Here is a 21138-nt window from a genome sequence, read left to right as displayed (position 1 = left end):
ACATAAACACACACACAGAACCACATACTTATGCAGGCACACTACTGCTCACACAGAAACACACACATGCACTGACACAAAAAACAACACACACACACACACACACACACACACACACACACACACACACACACACACACACACACACACACACACACAAAAAGGTCCACAACAGCATCGGCCTCCTAATCAGCCAGAGTGATTACCTGGCCCGCCACCACCGCTACAGAGGCTATTTATCAGCAGATCTCAACACGCTGCGCAGGTTATAGCAGCATAAGGAGTGAGTTATTAAAGGCGCACACACACTTGACTTCTTCCACACACACAAATATACACACACTTACTGCATCTTCCTCTCCACTGCGACTAGGGCTGCCCTCTGCCTCCCCGAACGAGTCGTCTGTTGGGGGGTCTGTGGCGTCGGTGGGGGGGTCACTGACATGGGAGGCTGAGGACTTGGAGGGAGAGCTCTGCCGGGGAGCCGGGGTGGGTGCTGCAGCGGAGGAGCAGACGGGTCAGATGGAGCCACTTAACAAGTGCGCTACTCAGAGGTCAGACTAACGTGAATAAGTTGAGCTCTTACGTGAGTTTGTTGATGGTGTCGTGGAGGTGACCGGTGTCAGATTCATTTGAGAAATGTCAAAGTCGTCACAGTCGTCCGTGTCCTGGGCGGTGCCCACACGGCTGAAGTAAGTGCTGAATGCCTCTGAGGTTCCTGCTAAGCCGGGCTGCTCAGCCTTCTTCGCCGGCATGGCTGGAGGCTTCGCCAGCTGAAAATCCTGAGAGGCAAACATTGGTCAGGAAGGTGAACATCAAAACAGAGAATAATGACTTTAACACTCTTTGCATGGGCATTTCTCAAAATGTAACACAGACTTTAACCCTTTAAATTTTATTTTTCACAAGCATTTATTCATTTATTGCATTATTGCATTTATTCCTTTGAAACAAGAGCAAATTTGGTTACATTTCATTCAAAAACATAGGAAAAAAGGGCAATGAGTAACTTTGCATAAAATGTCACACAAAATGCAAAAAAAAAAAAAAAAAAAAATAGTAAAAGATGACAAGAAAATGATCTCAAAATGATCTTTCAAAAAGCAGAGTGGGATAATGATTAAAAATGTATCAAATAACTAGGGAATAAAGTTTAAAAAATAAACATATATGTAAACTATATTTAAAGTATATTAAAATTATTACAATATAATAATAATAATCAAATTTAGATTATTATTCGTCAATTTTACTTTATTGTTTATCGGTTCATCAAGAGTACAAGATTTTACAACCATTGTCTTGACCTTGGCTCAATCTCATAGAATTTGGACTCAGTGTCAGTTTCACCCATTACAGTCTTCAGCCCTATTCCCAAGGAACTACTATCACCTGGGGACCTCAAATACTTTGTAATAACTGCGAAGGTCACCTGTGATCTTAATTCCATGTAAACATGCCATGTCCGTAATTTGTTATCAGAGGTCATGTTATAATATTAGTCATACGCAAATTGGTATCTTGTTGATTCGGTGTTGGCTTTTTTTCTGCCTCTTTCCTAGTCGAGAATTAAGGAGACTGCTTTAGTCTGTGGCATCGGTGGGGGGGGGTGTAATTGCTTTGGCAATTACACATGAAAGTTTTGACAGCATTTTGGGTGCAATTTCAGGAGGCTTCTGATCATCTTGCTGCCCAGCATGTGTACCTATTCACAGAAGGAGCAAGCTTTAATCCATTAAAAGAGAGTGAAGTGATACTGTTAGACTTCTGTTGTTCAGTCAAAAAAAGCTTTTCCCATACATGTACTTTTACCCACGCACAGCCATGAATCATATCCAGGGAAAATAAGTAAATTAAACCAGTTTAAAATAATGTAAAACATGATTTTCATGAGGTGCAGGAATAAAGTGGAGGTCTGACAATCACCAGGTGTTTACAGGGGTTACTGTTTTTTTATTTAGTCATTTAATATTATTTTGAGTATGTGGGTGTATGTATATATTTAATTAATTACAGTATAGGCTTAAATTAGTAAGAAAGCTAGTTAATTAAAATTCAATGATTTATGGGAAAGGAGTGGGTTTAAATATGTTTTTACTTCTTCTCACTCCTTTTTTCGAACATGTAAATCAAGTCAGCATGTGTTTGACCATTTCCTTGCTTCGTGATTTTTATAGTCCGTAAATATTACTTGTTTTTGGTCTGTCTGCTTTTGTATAATACCTCTATTTCCTTTTCAACATGTTCGAAATAAATCAAAATCTCCCCACCTTGAACATCTCCTTGCCCATCTTCCTCGCCCTCTCCCCGTGCTGCGGACTCGACGACGCTGAGGGGGAAGGAGCTGAGGCGCTGGCTCCAGCACCTGAGTGGCTCTCCCCGGCTGGAGTCACAGTCGTGACGGGGGTGAGAGTCTGGAACATGGCGGCGGGCAGAGTGCCCACGGGTTGGGCAGGGAGGTAGGCTGTGGGGGGGAAGGCTCCGGCTGCCATGGCTGCCCACTGCTGCTGCGTGGCAGGGAAGATGTTGGCCTGGCCCCAGATCAGAGGCTGGCCGCCCGGCAGCACCTGGGCCACCGGGCCTAGCGGAGACTGGACCCCGAAGGCCAGCGGTGTCTGGGCGGCAAACGCCTGCTGGGACCAGTGGCCGGGGGGTACCGCTCCCATCGTCACATAACCTGGTGGCAAGGGACAAGCAGCAAAGTTTGGGGTTGAGAAAAAGTTGTAAAATCTTAAAGAAATAAAAAAAGAAAGTGATTAAAATACCCACAGTGCATATGCTCACTGCCTTTCTTCTCCACGCAAACACACACACAGATAATAACCAATGCATCACCAGAGAGTGCTGCCCTACTTCTGCCTGCAGCTAATGTGGTGTCTCTTGATGGTCATGGTGAACTATCATAATTACCTCCAGAATGAGAGAAAGTCATTATGGAAAGGAAGAGCCCCACACACACTCATTAAAATCACTCAAACTCATCAGGAGAAGCTCATTCTATTACACACTCGCTGCTCTCCTGTTCCTGGTCTCCAGTTGTTACCTACAGCAGAGAAAGTTGACATTTAACCTCGGCCGCCCTGCTACCCTGACATATGCACAGAGAGGGGAGAGGAGACGAACAGAGGTGAGGAAAGAAGGAGAGAAACTATCAAATATACACCAACGTCTAATTCACAGAGGCCCCGTGCATACCGAGGAGTCTTTGCTGCAATCATCTCAGCATGTTTTATTCCTTCCCTCTGACCACCACAGTTCCCCTCAGCCACAGGTAAATCAGCAGCATCCGAGGCAGCAAGCTAATGATGCATTTCATATTCACCACACAACCGACACCACCTTTTCTCCTCTTTCCCCTCCCCGCATCTACATTTCAATTCTATTCCGTCCCCCTCTATTTATTTCAACCCCCCTCTTCTTCTCTTCTCCTCTGCCCTACGCCATCCGAAGCCTCTGACTCTCCAGCTTCCCTTCATCTCCTTTTCTCGACGCTCTCTCCCGCTGCGTTTGTTTTCCCCTCCGCTCATGGCGGTGGTGTATTTAAGCAAAGAAAAAAAAAAGAACAAGGTCCTACCTGAGGGCACAGACGCAGGATTGAAGGGAGCAAACAGTTCTGTGGGAGGCTGCAGGCCCTGCGAGGGGTCGAGGGTGTTGGCTGGAGAGGCGGGGGTCTGTGTGAGTTGGGATTGGAGGTCGGATGAGGACAAAAAGACATAATCAGAAAGGCCATTAGGATTTTATAGACTGAATACTGTGAAATTGAGTTAATGCAGATCACTTCTGGCCAGACAACTGGCAGTTAATTTCACCAGTGGAGATTTGTGAAACTGGCAAATTGTCATTTTCAGCTGTAACTGTAGTGTTTTAAGATATACTGATGTCATATATTGGTGGTCCAACTTATTTGTTGTTTCTGCTGCACTGTGCTTATTTATGTACTGGGTTGCTTTTTTATTTTATTTTATATTTAAGGGAGAGAGAGGGCAGAGGTCAGAATCAAACCTGCTGCCACTGTGGTGAGGACGTAGTCGCTGTACATGGGGCGCCACTCTACCAACTGAGCTACTGGGCGCAATTTCCACAAGGCGCCAAATTTGGATCAGTTCATTGTTGGGTCCAAATGGATGTTTGAGGAAATTTCCTCAAGGTTTTCATGAGGAACTGAGTTCATGAGAATAAGAGTGATGCACCGTCACTGTCACAGAGAACTTTGACAACCAAATTCTGCGCATTTCATCCTTGAGTCCAAGTGGACGTTTGTGCCAAATTTGAAGAAAATTCCCTTAACTTCTTCTTAAGATATTAAGTTCACGAAAATGAGATGGATGCGAGGTCACAGTGACTTTTGACCACCAAAATCTAATATGTTTATCACTAGTTCAAGTAGATGTTTGTGCCAAATTTGAAGAAATTCCCTTCCAGTGTTCTTGAAGTATCGCGTTCACAAGAATGAGATTGACCAGGTCATAGTGACCAGGATCTTTGACCACCAAAAATCAAATCCTTCAATCGTTGACTCCAAGTGGATGTTTGTACCAAATTCAAGCAAGTCATTCTTGAGATATCGTTTTCATGAGAATGGGCGGACAACCGAAAAAATAATGCCTCCAGCCTTTGACTATTGCCACAATAGGTGACTAAAACCTCACAAATTATGGCAGCATTTGCTCAGTGCTGTTAAACTGTATGTACGTGACTCTGGGTTTTCTACCTGAAAGTTATCATAAAGAAACATTTTGGTGTTGATTCGGTCTATAAGATGTAAACAACAAACTGCATATGTACTGCAGCTACTCACCGATGGAGATGTGATGTCAGGAGGCGTGGACATGTCTCCAAAAATCTCTAATTGGTTGATATTCTGATGAAAAGAGAAAGTATACCAGTGAGAAACAATAACAGCAGCGTTACGCTCTCTATATATTATCTGGGTCAGTTTACATTCCAGTGCAACATGCATCACACACTGCATGCAACACGACAATCGCTTCTGCGGCACCTACCTGAGCACTGTGGCAGCAACACAAAGGAGGTAACAGAGGGGTGAGGAGAGATGAGATAATGAGATGAAATGATTATGATGACATACCTACCAAGAATTATCACAATCTTCCAAAGGGGGAGAAAGAAAAAACAATCTTTGTCATCGGCTCCACATGAGGAAGCTTTGAATCAGCTGGTTTTAAAAGCAGCCACCACACCCCCCCGCATCATTACTGCGCCTGTGTCTTCTTCTGGACAAGTCATTATGGTTCCCCTGTTGAAGAGGATGTGTGGTGTGCCTCAGAGGGAATAGCTATCAAAGACAGCAGCCGGTCTATTTGATCTGAATTTGTTCTGTATCATTCTGTTTCCTTTCACAGTCTCCCCATGATCCCCTCTCTTTAGTATCTCCCCTTTTTTCCCCACATTAATAATATCTTTAGGCCGGTGGCAAGTGTAGGGAACTCTATTTTTAGTCGTAAAGGAATTTAAGCCTTGAATACATGGTCAGAGATTTGCATAAATCATGGATGCGGATAATTTCTTTTGAGATAATGAATGCTCTTAGAATATCTCCCCTCTCGTTCTCTCGTGTAGGTCACAAAGTTCTTCTTAAATCTATCAGAAAATGGATCTGTGAGCATGGTGTTTTACAGTCATGGGTCTTGGGGAGGGGGGGAAGGAGGATGTAATATGGACTATTGTTGCTGCAGAGTCTAACGCAACAGATAAAGATCAACAAGACGATAAGCTACATATCCAAGATATGCAAAAGGGGCTGATAACAGGATGTCCATGGGATTAAATCCACAAAACGCATTTTTAAAAACACTCTCTTTAACCCTTTTGAAATCTGGAGGAACACCACTTTTCTCATGCTGCATTCGCCTTTCACAAGTATTTAAACCTTTGAACCTTTGGTTTGATTTATTTCAAAAACATGGGGAAAAACGGGGCAAGAAATGTTCCTCAAATTGCAAAAAAATAGTGGATTTAAAAAAATATTTTAAAAAAAGAAGAGAGAGAGAAAAAGATAAATTCCAGAGAGCTTTATTCATAATTATTATAATTAAAGATTTAAAATTGGTTTAATAGTTTTATGATAATGACTAAGAAGTTTTTCAGGTCATTTCCTTGTTTTTTGTTTGTTTATTTTTGGGCTATTTTTCATTTTTTTTTTTTTGTCCTATTTTACTAATTTCTGTTTAATGTACTATATTTAGAATTATATATTTTACAGAATAATTATTATTCTTTAAGCACTTTTTTCAGGTCATTACTTTGTTTGTCTTTATTTTTAACTTTTTTTAAAACGTTTTTTTCTTTTTTTGCTGGGTTGGTTTGTTGTTTTTTTGTACTAGTTATCAGGATATTTTCTTGTACTTTTTACAATTTTTGGGGCTAATTTTTGGCTGGATTCTTCTTATTAACTCAGGTGTCAAAGGGGTTAAGTTGCTAATTTCCCTCTTCCCATTTTTAAAAAAAATCAGGGCAATTTGCCCGGGTTTTGAAGGGTTAACATATAAATTCCTTTAGTTCTGCTGAATGTTGTGGCACTGAGTACTCGGAGTCAATACCACAGAGCATCGCTAATGTTCTTCAAACAGAAACTACCGGCGCAGGATAAATGCCACTGCAGCGAGTGTTCAAACAGTACAGGAAGTTTATAGACTTTCTGTCCACTTTAAGTTAAGCCACTTGACTCAATATTCTTTACGTGTGTGATGGTGGGGTTGCGGGGGTCAGCTTGCTGTGATTATCAGAGTGTTATGAATGCTTTGTTAATGCGCCGCGAGCAGCTCGACTCTGCGTGTGTCGGCGAGATGACCACCGCTGTCTGCTCACCCCGCCGACCCCCACCGGTTCTCTGACAGACACGCTGACCTTTACGTCCACTCCGCCCTTAAAGGACCTCCGCTCTTGAGCTACCGGAGTGTTTTTCAGTTCTCATGCAGATGTGAATCCACCCATACACACACTTACTTTCTGCCTCAACTTGGTTTCTATGCAACGGCAAGGTTGCATGTTTTATTCATACATGACAGGGGTCAAGAGTTGGGGTGACGTACGACTAGAGAGAAACAAAAGTGGTGCAGGATGGGAGACAGGAAATCATCTGAGGATATGCCTGAAGAAGCTGTTCATTAGGGCTGATGGATAACCTTTAGGACAGTATGTTCCCTGCTCACAAATACTGAAAACCCTCCCAGCTTTTGCCTGAACCACAACAACGAGCACAGTGTGGTTTTGCAGTACAAAGCGCCTTACCTGAGTCACCGTGTCCAGGTCTAAGTCTATCAGATCTGCCACTGCCTGCTGCTGCTGCGGCTGCGGCTCAGTTTGTTCTTGTTGGAGGGGCTGATCATGAGAATGATGATAATGATGTTGATGGAGGTGGTGGGGGGTGTTTTGATGTCCGTTCTGCAATCACAACCCCAGTGTTAGATGGCAGGTGGGATGAAAAGGTGCTCACACACAAACACTCAGAGACAGAAGGGAGTGAGGTGAAATGAGGCTTATTTAAGAAGAAAATATGATGGTCTGCAGGTGTCACAAAACACACACATGTACACACACTCAGGCACACACTGAGGTTCTTCCTGTCAGACTTGGAGCAAAGGTTTAAAAAAGGTTTAAAGATCATCCCTACATTTAGTCTATACTATAGCACTGAGCTGAGGTCTAAACCCCCTTTGTGTTTCTGTAAAGCCTGCTCCCCTGTGTCAGGAACCACAGTGTGAGACAGACAGAAAGGTAGACAGGAGCTGGATTAACTGACATGCTGTATGGGAGAGCAAAGGTAGTGTGTATGTCATGTTGTAGGAAAAAAGCAGCTTCCATCCTGCTGGCTTTGTGTCAACACTCACTGGATCTCCCTCAAAGTGAACTGCAGGCTTAATGTTACAGGATAAAGCCATGTTATCTTTTTATTATCAGCAACAAATGCCATTAAAATAAAGCCAAAAATGGATTTATCCTACTGTGTCTGTGCAGCCAGCAGCGTAAATACAGTAGGTTGTGCTTTGATGCTTTGAACCACATAAAAGAGCAATACTGGTGTATCTGCACATACAGTGGAAACCTCTTACAGTTATCACATCTGTAAACTTGATCACTATAACTGTATGATTATTAGAACAGATTTTTTCTTTATTTCTCATGCATTTAAATTAAGTAATGAAATGGACAGCTTCGCTACCAAGGGCCTGCTCAAGGGGTCATAATATGTCCGTTAATTATAATTCACTTGTTTTTTTCCTTGTGCCCATTCATCTTCCATCACAAGCAGCCATGACTGTTTCTTGTTGCTTGAGTAGACCACAGAAGGTAAGCTGAGTGACACCAAATTTTGCTGCTACATCTCATTGACTTGTTTCTGGCAGCTTGTCATAAGCTTCAAGGAAACTACGTTTCTCATTGAGAGAAAATTACTTTGTTTTCCTCGTCATGATTTCAATGTGCACGCAGCACCAGCCTCAGGTAGTCTGCTGGAAGCAGATGGGTTACTGCAAGACAAAAATTGCTTTTGAATCAGCCCATTGTACCGATTTCAAGCTGACTGATACGTCAGGCTCCGTGACTGACATGAAACATCGGTTTCTCAGTTAAAATAAAAAACAACCAACAAGTGCCGCAGGGGGACTAACACCATTGTCAATCTACTGTCAAGTTGTGTTCGAACCAGTGAGGACTATTAAAACAATGGCAAGCACCATGGACAAGACATATGCCGCTATCGAGGCTGTTCTGAATCAACAATGTTTCATTATTGCCTGAAAATGTAGTTTGTTCATACTTTGCTCCATTTTTAAAACTCCAGGCAAAAGCTATAACAGGTATATCAGTGTGAACTTGAAATGATTGAAATTTAGGTGGATACATTTGTCTCCAGATAAATGTTAGGGATAACTGAATCCAAAAACTTCTTGTCAGTTCATCCTTGAACGTGAACGTTTGTGCTAAAATTGAGGAAATTCATTCAAGGTCTTCTTGAGATATCATTCATGAGAATGAGACAGATGAGGTCACAGTGAGCTTAACTTTTGACCATGAAAATCTAATCAGTTCAGCCTTGAGTCCAAGTGGACGTTTGTGCCAAATTTGAAGAAATTCCTTCAAAGCATTCTTGAGATATTGCATTCATGAAAATAGGATGGACAAATGTTCATCACTAAAACATGATACCCCGGGCTCGTGTCCACACAGATGTATACAAATACAAACATTGTTGTGTTTTTTTTTCTCCATATATTGTCACGTATGGAAAGACCCAAAATGAACTCTGTAGGTGGACAACTTGATTATATAAGCCTATTATTTAAACAGCGTTTGTGATCCCTATAAGCAGTTTCCACTGTACTCCACAACCGCCACTGAAAAAAATCTGACTGCACAAACAACCTCCAATATTTTCTCCAGCTACAGCAGAATGATGATGGGTTCTGCTGGACCTTTTGCCAACGTTGGCACTGACACTTGATGTGCAGATTGGTTGGGCAAAGCAAGATTAGTTGGTGCACTACAATATTGCTGAGTGTATTCTTTTCTTTGGATGAAAGTATGAAGTATGGTCATCATTAGCTGACGCTGAAGAACAATAACAGCATGCCCAATATTCAATGGGTTCTGAAAATAAAATAAGGAGCATTTTTCAACTGGATGTGTTTTTTTCTGAAATTCAGAACTCATAGTGGTTCATTTAAATCCAACTAATAAAATGTGCTTAATCTTTTTGGAACATTTAAATGTACCTTACAGTTTGTTAGAAACAAACACAATCTACTATCCTCGTTTAAAGCTACAGTGCCTTCCTGTCTTCACTCTCGTCCATCCCTCTCTCTCTCGCCCTGCCAATTATCCCTCTGCGCCCATTATACACACTCGCCCATCTCTTTGCCCGGCCCTTTATCTTTATCAGTGCAGCCACCACCTATCAATTAACCATCTCCAGGGTAACAGTAATTACCTGTGCACATGTGTTCTGCATACAATTATCGCAGCCCCTTTAATTAACGCCACCTTACTGATCCCCTACTGTCTGACTGATCACACTGGCACACGGTCAAAAACACTGCTGAACTGTCACATGCAAACACACACATAAACACACACACACACACACACACACACACACTCTCTCTCGCTCTCTCTCTCTCTCACACACATACACATATACACACATGCACGCACTCACGCAAACTCACAAGTCTGAACATAACACAACCAGAAAGGATATTTTTCTTTCCCTTAAAGTCGATTTCTCTGCCACTGTTTCACACACATTCATTCACACACAGACGCCGACGCCCGACATTTAAACCCGGAAGCCAGGCCAATTAGGACACAGATGTTAATTTACAGTAATGACCCACTTATATATATCATATCAGTATCATACTAACTCAGTGTCTGAGCAGAGGTGATGCTGACCTCTACATGCGGGCATATATATAGTGAGGGCTTTTGTTGACTCAACACACTCTAAGTTCTTGTGGGGGTCAAAGGCTCAGTAAATTGAAATGGCCTTGCGAGTGTATGTTTTATTGATTTGTCATTATTAAAGTGACAGAGTAAACAACAAAAGAGATAGCTTTAGACAGGATGTCGCATATCTGTCAGTGGTATCATCTTGTCCCAGGTGTAATGCGTACACACACACACACACACACACGCGCACGCGCGCGCACACACACACACACACACGCACACAGTGATTATGTCATCTAACACTACTTTCCAGTGTCAATCCTTCTGCTGAGGAGACAATGAACCTCTCCTGCCAATGACAGAAACATTAAATCCACCCTAAATAACAATGGTCAGATAAAAGCTGCTGCCTCTGGTCACTCCTCAGTAATGTCACAAGAGATAATACTGCGATCACGCCATACTGGCTCAAGAGAAAGAATGAGAAAACATCCCGACTGCTAGGTGTTTACACATCATTGCAGTGCAGCAGATAGTTACTGAGTCATACTGTGACGTAAACAAAGTCATTCTGTAGTCTACAGGCTTGGGCGTCATTTCTATATTATGGTATTTAGAAATCCCTAAGGTATGATTTTAAATACCGTCAAAAAAACAGATGCTTTTCTTTCTATTAACCCTTTGAAAGCTGGAGTGACATCAGTTTTCTTGTGCTGCTATCAGGTGCCTTTAACAAGTATTAAAACCTGTACGTGCAATTTCTTTGAAAAACATGGGAAACAAAGCAGTGAGAGACCTGGTAAAAAATGTTCCACAAAGTGCGAGAAAATAGTAGATTTAGTTTTTTTTTAAGCTAAGGAAAAAGTCTAGGGAAAAATGAAAAAATAAATATATAATAATCACAATTACATATTTAAAATCACGGTACATTTAAAAAAAATAAAATAATTTTATTTTTATAAATTTTATAAAAATAAAAAAAATTTAAGCAGTTTTTCCCACTAATTTTCAACAATAAAGTTCAATGTATTTTCAGCAACAGTAGCTTTGCCATTTTAGCATCAGTTTTTTGACACTTCTGCAGTTCTTTCACTCAGTGTAAGATATTGTAGGTATCAGAAATTCTCCATTCTCCTTGAAGCTGCTCATAATTATAATAAAAAGAAGAATGCAGTATTTTGACTTCTGATGGAAAAGACCTGCTGTGGTATAACTGACTGTGGTGCAACAAGCTCGAACGATTCAACCCATAGAGAGCGAGGCACAGCAGCTGTTTTCTGTCCTCTGCGAGTCTGGATTCATCTTAAAACCATATTACATTATCGTCATATTACAATACAAGCTTTCTGCCACCAAACACATTCTTACACTTCTATGATCCATTTATATTTCTATGATCCTGGGTTATATTTACTCCCTCTGACTGACTGGGAAGCAGAGGAGACTTGAATTTGCTTTATTTAAACCAGAATGGACGACTAGTCCAATTGGTTGCACAACAAGAGAGAAATATTGGATTTGTTCACGTTCAGACACCTGCCAACACAGAGGCAATCCAAATAGCAGCATGTGTTGTGGGCTGGGTGAGGAGAGAACAGAAATACTATGGTGCCTGTAAGCTCCTTACCAAAGCTGGGGATAATATGCAGCCAGGAAACTGCGAGACTGATTCCAAGTCTACCAAAATTCATAGAGTGGGATTGGGACTGCCAGTAGTGACGTGGAGGAGTCCAGTTTTAGTGGTTTAAGGATTAAAAAAAAAACACTGCTGGGGAATACACACAGAGCTGCTGGGCTCTGGATGGACCGGGGAAAATACTGATCTACAGACCAGCAACATGAGATGAAGTGTTCACATACAAATGCACACACATGCACAACCTCACATCCACACGCACGCACACGGGACAGCAGCCTGGTTATTTGGCGTGTGGAGATTTTAGCAGATTAAATCAGGCAACACTGTAACTAGCATCTTTATAGGCAGATAAAAGAGCAGCTGAGTTATAGTGCAGCCTGACAGTGGCCAAGGTCATCTTTCATTATTACCACTGGCAGTGTGAGGCAATAACAGGAGCTTAAACACACACACACACACACACACACACACACACACACACACACACACACACACACAGTGATATAGATTTACACTGGAAACACCCTTACTTATACGCATCCTGATATATAGATTTAAATATACGAGGCCATGCACATTTAAAGTCAGACACATAATTTGTTTCCATTAGAGGAAAAATGACAATGACAAAATGTGTTGAGCACAATCTGGGATGAGGTCATGCACTGGATTCACCGCTGGAAAACCACAGGCCGGCATGCTTCACCGAGCACGACACACACATGTTCACACAGAGTTTCCCGGTTAACCATAAGGAGCAGGCACCACAACGGAGGAGGATAGCCACCACAGCTACAGCACAAGCAGAGAAGGAGCACAGCACACTGCACAAGAGCACTGGGTCCCAGCAAACCTCTCAGGGAAAAATTAGAGATACACACATTGGAAGTTGAATTGCTGCAAAATTAGAGATTCACGAGGCTCTGTAAAGGAGCGGGCACCAAAAGGAAAGGCTCGAGTAATGGTGGGACAGCTGAGAGGTTTGTCTGAGAAGGGGAGGCAGGCTGGGGACACGGGCAAACACACGGTCACTCACTGGGTGTCGCTTTGGGACGTCATAGACCCCTTCCTTCTGCTGACTGGTGGGAACCTACACAATCGGCCGATAGGGTCAGAGAACAGCCAAGAGAGCCTGTTACCTCTGGTTTAATCAAACAATCAAACAGTCTTTACACATAACTAGCCCCTTTAACACTGCCTGTTCGACGTGGGAATATTGTGCTTTATTCCGCCTCGCTCTATATAAAAGGTACAATCCTGGAACAAAGTTGTCTTTCCTTTGAGCTGGTAACAAAGGTAGTAACAGCGCCGAATCGCGGTCTGTTAAAGGGACAGCTGGTGGGATGGGATCATTAGTGTGATGTTTTGGAAGGTTTTAATGCGTGCAACCGAGAAATATTTAGGATTTGAAAATGCCTGACGAAGATCTCTGTTTGATCGAAACATTTCACAATTAAAATCACTGGGAGCTTTTAATACAGTGTGTATACATTCTGTTTGATTCTTGACTTAGTTTGAGTTTTTGATCCAGCACCTGTAAAAGCTTTTTGGATGTGCATGCCCTCCACCATGCTTATTATGCATGCAAAAAGCCTCCAAAGAAGAAGAAGAGTGGCTATAAATATCCCCAAGTTGGGAAAATGATTTGGCTCCATAGCTCCTTACCCTCCGAGCAGAGGACGAGATCAGCTGCCATATAACCGAGACAGTAAATGACTGTTACTGTTAATAAAGCACAGACGATGCGTAAATTATATGTCGCACTTAAATTGTATGTTATGTTAAACCTCATGCCTCTTATGCTTCCACGATGCTGGCATGCTAACTAAGGTCACACACTGGTGTGGCATAATACTGCCGTTGTTTGGTAATCTGTAAAAATGCAAAGGCGGGATAAAAAAGGGACTTGGTGGTGACTTTACAGTGTGATCTCTGTGTAAAAGTGCTACTGTTACATCAATGTATGTGGGGGCAAAACCTAACCTGAAACCTAACTCTGCAGGAACCAAATCAATCACTGGTAGAGTGTGAGTGTATGTGTGAGTGTATGTATCTGTGTGTGTGTGTGTGTGTGTGTGTGTGTTTGTGTGTGAGAGAGTGTGTGAGTGTGTGTGTGTGAGTGCGTGTGGGGATAATCAGAATTAAAATCTGTGAAGTGAGAACTCATCTACTAGGCTAATCAGAAGCGCCCTGCGGTGATGGTCTCACTCTCTTTTTCTCCCTAATAAAGAATGGATAAGGCTGCTTATCACACTCACAGACATGTAATAACTCAGATTGTCATACACATGGAGACATGTAATATCTCTATGTCACACAGGCAGATAGATTTGACAGTGTGTGCAATGAAAAGACACAATGAGCTCTGATAGCAAAACGCTGATATGTATGAATCCTGGGATTCCTGTGGTTTTGTTTAAAAGAAAGTTTCATTCTTTGTTGGGGGCTTTTTTACATGGCAACAGTTCTTCCGTGAAACGTTAAACTGAAGTTGCAATTTGGCCTTTCGTTTACACAACAAAAGCGTTTTAGGGGCCTGAAACGGGTCCCAGAGTGTCATTTTTTTAAAACGCAACCCTTTCTGTAACTGGCAATGCACGGATCGTGTGACGTCACGGTCGCACTTTGCGCATGACAAAGCTACACCGCCAACTACTGGCCTGCCATGCATACTACAGTGTTTTTGGTTGTTTTTGTGGAGTCATGTACACAAGGATCGTTTTCACAATGTGATCATATTAACGCAGATTTTTTTGTTTATTTTTTTTTAATAGAAAAGACTTCAACATTTTTAACAGGGCTGATGAAGAATGTGGATATCTATCTAGCACAACCTGCCTTTCTCCTCCTCTCAATGCCTACTTACTTCTTCCACATGTTTATTTCCAGAAGCTGCCATCTTTATTCATACATTAGTTCCTCTGTGGCTGGAGGCTGGCTGAGGCTCACGTTTCTTACGCCCGATGTGTGTGTGGGGGTTTGTTTGTGTGTCTCTCTCTCTCTCTGTGCATTTTTCTGTTTGTGTATGTTTGTGCACGCGCCAGCACTCCGTCTATTTTCAATCCATTTTATTTAAAGATCAAACGAGAGGCTGGTGATTAATCTTTCTTTCCCCCGCTTTCTTTCATCTCCTCGGGAAAAGAGGGAGGGGAGGAGAGGAGAAAAAAAAGAGAGGAGGGGTCCGCCTTCCACACAGGCCAGGAATAACCTGCGCATCCCCTCCACGCGCACCAAACCATCCCCCCTTTTCTTCATCCCCCGGAGGTCTACCCACGCCTCTGAGGAGTGCACCCAGAGAAAGGCTGCTCTCCCTGGGGTCGCCAGCCGAAGCTGTTGGGGCTCTCTGGAGAGCTTTGGCTGGTCGTTCGCCTCTGATTCTTACTTTTATTTACTCTATGTACATTTTTACGAGTGGAAAAAAGCAGCTGTGAATTTTATGAGTTGGCCACAAAGTATCCATCCCATCAAAGAGTGATGCAGCTACTGGCAAGCAAATGGAAGATTAAATCTCTGTCTGTTTAAACACTTTAAAGTTGTTGGGAGCTTAACCACAACTGACCACAAGACACAAGCGGCACAAGACGAGCTTGTGAGTACCTGATAAATGCTCTCTTCTGATTGGTCACGGATGGGCTCGTGTCCCGCCTCAAACACAATGTACTACAACGTCAGCAGCAGAGCGAGAAAAGGGAGCAGGAGAGAAAGTGGAAGATAAAGAAATAGAGAGAGCAAAGTGGTGAAATTGCAGAGGTGATTAGTCAAACAGCATTGTCAATAGGCTCTCATTAAAAAGCAGCTGAGGAATAGATCCTGGTGACACATGGGGGAGAATTTAAGCAGCGAAAACTCCAAAGCAGCTCAGAAAAGTAATACATCTTCTAGCTAATCATGCACCCCAGACATGCACACAAACACACGCACAAGACTCTCATATTTGACTGTCTCCTACTGTTGTTGCTTCCACATACACCCTCCGAACTGTACCACACTGTAACCAAACAGGGGCTGTCTCCCCACAGTGCACACAGAGAGGAGCAAGCCGACTAGAATGCAGCAGGTTGGCAGCAGCGATGCGATTGGGATTGGTCAGGAAGTTACCTGGTAGACCGGGTCCTCCAGATCCTCCTCCAGTATTGTCTGCAGATGAGCGGCGGCAGGAAATAGAGGGAGAGATCACACAGGGAGGAGAGAGAGAGGAGCAGAGGGGAGAAGGCAGAAGAGAGGCGGAGAGTTAAGCCGGTGGAGTAGAAAGAGTAGGCGGAAAGCACAGCGAGACACAGCAGCTTCACAGCATTCAGATAATCGTTTGGCAATCATCAGAGAGAAAGAGAGAGACAGACAGAGATAAAGAGAAATTAAACAGGAGATGCAGAGAAGACGGAGCAGAGGAAGGTGAAATAAGCACAACGGGCAAATGGTGACACTGATGAAACCTGAAAGTGGACGCTCCGCAAGTCATTCACTTGCTTTGACGTTGTTCTTTTTCACTTGACTTGTTTGTCAAGAGTCTGTCAGATGAAGCTCATCGTGCTTATGGCAGATGATTAAGGTGAGGTTAAAAAGGGGGAAAACATGTGACAGAGAGATGGGAAGAGTACCTGGTAGACCGCCTGCTCACACTGCTTGTCTTTCTGGGCCTTCTTCTCCATCTCCTCTCTCTGCTTTATCTCATAGATGAGCTGGAACAAGTCCCGCAGGTCCAGGATCACAGGTTCAGCCTAGGAAGACAAGGACACATTAAAGACCCGCCCATTAACATAGAAGCCCCTTTCACACAGTCTGTTTAAGGCAGGACATTATTCCGCCTCTCCGTTACGTATAAAAGGTACAAAAACAGAAAGAGGGGGGCAGAGCAACTGTTGTCTGTGTAAAAAAGTGCACGCCAGCAGGAAGGAAGGGGTGTAATGGTATAAGGGCTTGACCCAAATATTCAGCTATTTGAGTATTTGTTAATTGGGTAGGTATTCACTTTTCAATTTATACTTTTTATTTTTTTTGCAGAGGATGAATGCCATTTCAGTGTTTGTGATATGGCTGCTGTGCCTGTCACACACACACACACACACACACACACACACACACACACTGGCAGGAGTGATCATTTTACACAATGGTTTTTAGCGGGTTTATTGACTCAGTCAAGCTATTTCTGTGTCATGTGAGCAGCTCGCTCTGAGTGGAGCTCTGTCCTGCAGCAAAGAGCAGGTGAATTTCAATATCTTCCGTTATTAGGACACTTATCATTTCAGACACACAACGAAATTTAACAGACTAATTAAGTTCACTGAACACAGATTACTGTACTGCATAACTGGATTACTGTACTGCATAACTGTCTGAGTTTTTTTTAACTTTACAAACTTTTAGGTGTCGCAACAGCTGACAAGCAATCAGAGGTACACCGGGCTGTCTCTCACGTAACACTGTAGCTCTGTGACGCACGGCGTCTCTGTCTCAGAGACAAACTGAAACTCTCGGGGCTCGAATCCAATCTCTCCCTCATCCGTGAAGCGAATGATCTCTCCTCGTGTCAGTATGGTATCTGTCAACTCCCCCACGCCCAACCGACTGAAGCTCTGATTATTCGCTGTTGATTAACAGCGAAGCTCCGGAGCTCAGAAAATGGTATTCAGGACAGCCCTAGACGGTATGTTTCCTGCAATCCACAGGTAGCCTACAGATGGAGTTACAGTAACAGCATGTAAATATTTCTGTGACTTACTGTACGTTCTTTGAAAGCTGCCTGACCTTGGTACGGACTTGCTACCGCCAAAGCCAACTATCAAGCTCCTCAGGCAACGGTTTCTCTGCCAACCTGTGGACGCCGTCATTTCTGTTGAGCGACACTCATTAAAGGTATTGAGCACCCTACCATAAATCAGGCTGCAGGGTTCGAAGCATCCCATCAGCCAGGATGACTCAGAGATACTGGACTGGGTTACTGACAGCTGATAATGGATGATTCCATTAGGCCACAAGCCGACAAAAAACAAAATAGCAGTAAACTGAATTTGGCAATTTTGCCAATTCGGCAATTCATTTGTCTAAAATCTTTCATTAAAGAAAACAATGTCTTTGTGACTGATTGTTTTCTCTGCCCCTGTGATTACTTAAACACTTGCCAATCTTTTCAAGTGCTAAAAGTAACTACACGCAGAAAATGGAGGTTCCAGGCTATGAATTTCTAAATATATCGTCCTGCCTGTGATTGGAATCTGCAAACCAGATGAAGGCACAATCACGAGATACTCCACAGCTTCCCTCCGCCTGGTTCAGACAGCGACAAGAGCAGATAGCAGCCTCTTGTCTTACCTTGTACCACCTTTCTTGTCAAGGGAGCAAAAGTACAGATAACAAACAAGTTAGGTGACTCACAACTTATACCTACTGTCACAGCAAAGAGTCTTATAATACAACGGTGTTTCAGACCAAATCAATTATTGACTGGGGCTATGCCAAGTGCACCCAGAGTTAACAGACTGAACGTTGCCTTGAATAAAGTAGTTCTATTTTAGTGCCGTCTTGCTGCAAGACGTTCTCAGCTGCATATTGCTTCTGACAGACACACGAGGGTAAACGGTAGCTCCTGCTGAGCCAACAGTGAAACATATTGTCACTCTGTCAGACTCAGATCCTCTTTGCATTTGACAATACATGCTCTAATCTCCATCTTTTCTTCCCATCTGTCTCTCATTCCTTTTTTTTTTATCAAAACTTCTAGGTAAGAGAAGACACAGAGAGCCGAGATGAGCGGTGAATTTTGGAAGCGTGAATGCAGAAAGCTTCAAGGATGATCTAAGGAGGGATGGCCATAAAGGAGCATAGAGATGAGATAACCTCAGTTCAGCACTCTTGAATCAGGAGACTGACTCACAGCCTTCGGCAACTGACGAATGATTCCAACAAAACGTAGTGATAAAGATTTTACTGCAGAAACACTGTTTTATTAAAATCTGCTCTGATCAGGAGTTTTGGTTCAAATCCTCGCTGAATATTAATGCAGCAGATTCACCCTTTACCCAAATTAAAGTCTGGTGTTGGTTATAGACAGTCTCCAGGATATCCTCCTGCTGAATTTATTAAGAATTCATTTCTTGGTATATTGAATTTCCCTCCATCTGCCTCATCTAAATGAAACTCAGCTAGTTATTTCCTACATTTCCTAAAAACGAATTTTGACAACCTCAAGAGGATGTGCCTGAATATACAGCTGGAGGAAGTATAAGCAGCTATGACCACACAGGAAAAACCTGGGAGAAACTTTCAAACTTGTACTGTACGTCATCTCTGACTCCTCTGTAGATGGATTTATTTATCTCTAATCATTGAATCCTCCTCCAAATTGCAAATCCATTTACAAGCATTTGTTTGGCAAATCTGGGCTCAAACATCTTTGATAGACACTACTGATATTCTGCATAGTTTTCAACAATATTTTGCCACTAATCTGGGCTGGAATTGCCACTGAAAACTGTACTGTGAGTAGAGTCCTGCATCCAGTCAGGTTCCTGCCAGGTGACCCGCAAAAAATGATTTGCAAGAAATATTTTGTCTTAATTTCATTTTTTTAGATTCGGGATGAACAAAAACATGCAGGTCGGATCACCGGTGTTGAATGTCAAATACATGAAAACAAAATGATAATAAAAATGTAATTCAGTGTTCTAACAGTTTAATCCTCGGACTGCTGACTTTATGTGTTGGCTCCGTCCTCGTACTCCGACAGTTGGAATATGTGTACTGCCTAAATCAAGTGTCATTACCTGTGGAGATGTGCTGTTCAGTATTATGAGAATGAGTAAAAAGTATTATTTAGGGCTCGAGAACCAAACGATGCCAGGACCCTGTCGTAATGCAAAGAATCCTAAATATTCTTTGGTGTAACGCTTGACATTTACGGGTCTCGTCCTTAAGTGTGGCAAATTAGCTCAGTGTAGCGCCCCTAAACATCTTTAATGAAGTACCCCCCCGATACGTTTGACTTAGATGTACAAATATTAAGAGGCACATGTGACATCCCAAGACTTTAAAAAAAGACTCTTACAGGTTTACTTTTTGCTACCTCAAGGGATTATACTTTAACAAACTCCTCGAACAAATTTAACTCGAACAACCTTCAGTTTTGTCTGTGCCATTTAAAGACTTTCAAGAAGAAAAGTTGTTAAAAGGCTGGTTATTGTAGGATGTTTTAGGGCCGTGGATCTTGTGTCGTGTTGTGGAACTAATTGGTCATTTGTGTGGGTGGCAGGTTGGTACTGAATATTGTGGTCCTGGTACAGAAACAGGTCTTGAAAATCAGACCTGTGTAGGACTCTGTGAGTAACTTAAGAAAAAAAATGGCAGTGTGATCTATATTGGGATAGTTATTGAAGAGGATTAAAAATGAGACATCAAACAACAACATATACCCAGAAATGTACAAAGTTCCTTTGCAATGTACCTTGCACATTACAAACTGGGTTTTGGCAGAACCACCTTAAATTATACTTCACGTGAGGTTGCGGTTCTGATTTGCACACAGTGGTAATTTCATTACATTTTTTCCCCTAAGATTTGAAATATAAAGATTTAATAACTTTAGATGAAATAACTTCTTTAAAAAATTGCCAATCAAAATGTCTAGCCACTGACACTAATCTTTAAACTCTCTGTAGCCTTCCTCTAAATTGGACACAGGGCTGATTTTGTAACAAACAGAACTACTCATATTAATTACAATTGTAACTTTTCTAAAAAACATATAACAAAGACTGTGATGAACTAAGAGACTGACTACGAAAGCCTTTCTAACACAATTAGTGTCCTTCCATCTCCACTAAAACTTGCTAAATAAAACACGTCCTTCTTGTGCTGAGACTTTGAGTTGAGTGGTAAGCCAATTACTTTCGAATGTACCCCTAAATTGGCCTTTTTCGGAACAACCTTAAGTCTTAGTCTTCATGACGACAGAGACGCTTTGTTAATTCACATCAAAGTGGTTACTTTCCAATTACAGCCTCAGCCTCTGCCATAAGCTCCGCGCCTCCACCCCTCTCAGCTAATGGTCTGAGCGCAAGTGATGGCGGGTTCAAATCCTCAAAATGTGAGTG

At 42.4% G+C, this 21138-nt stretch overlaps 1 protein-coding gene across 1 annotated transcript in view; it reads right to left on the bottom strand.

Annotated features, from left to right (window-relative positions):
* The window catches only part of dab1a (DAB adaptor protein 1a), a 294645-nt gene that overhangs the window by 8600 nt on the left and 264907 nt on the right, over positions 1–21138 (bottom strand). The window contains exons 9-18 of the mRNA XM_042484070.1: positions 16648–16767; positions 16148–16186; positions 15647–15709; positions 13086–13139; positions 7252–7404; positions 4799–4861; positions 3575–3671; positions 2271–2677; positions 587–782; positions 348–496 (exon numbers count right to left, since the gene is read on the bottom strand). Of these exons, the coding sequence (XP_042340004.1) occupies positions 348–496; positions 587–782; positions 2271–2677; positions 3575–3671; positions 4799–4861; positions 7252–7404; positions 13086–13139; positions 15647–15709; positions 16148–16186; positions 16648–16767 (1341 nt within the window). The remainder of the gene's footprint in view (positions 1–347; positions 497–586; positions 783–2270; positions 2678–3574; positions 3672–4798; positions 4862–7251; positions 7405–13085; positions 13140–15646; positions 15710–16147; positions 16187–16647; positions 16768–21138) is intronic.

This window comes from Plectropomus leopardus, chromosome 3, assembly GCF_008729295.1.
Source record: "Plectropomus leopardus isolate mb chromosome 3, YSFRI_Pleo_2.0, whole genome shotgun sequence".
Lineage (NCBI taxonomy): Eukaryota > Metazoa > Chordata > Actinopteri > Perciformes > Serranidae > Plectropomus > Plectropomus leopardus.
This window is presented reverse-complemented; position numbering and strand designations above follow the sequence as displayed.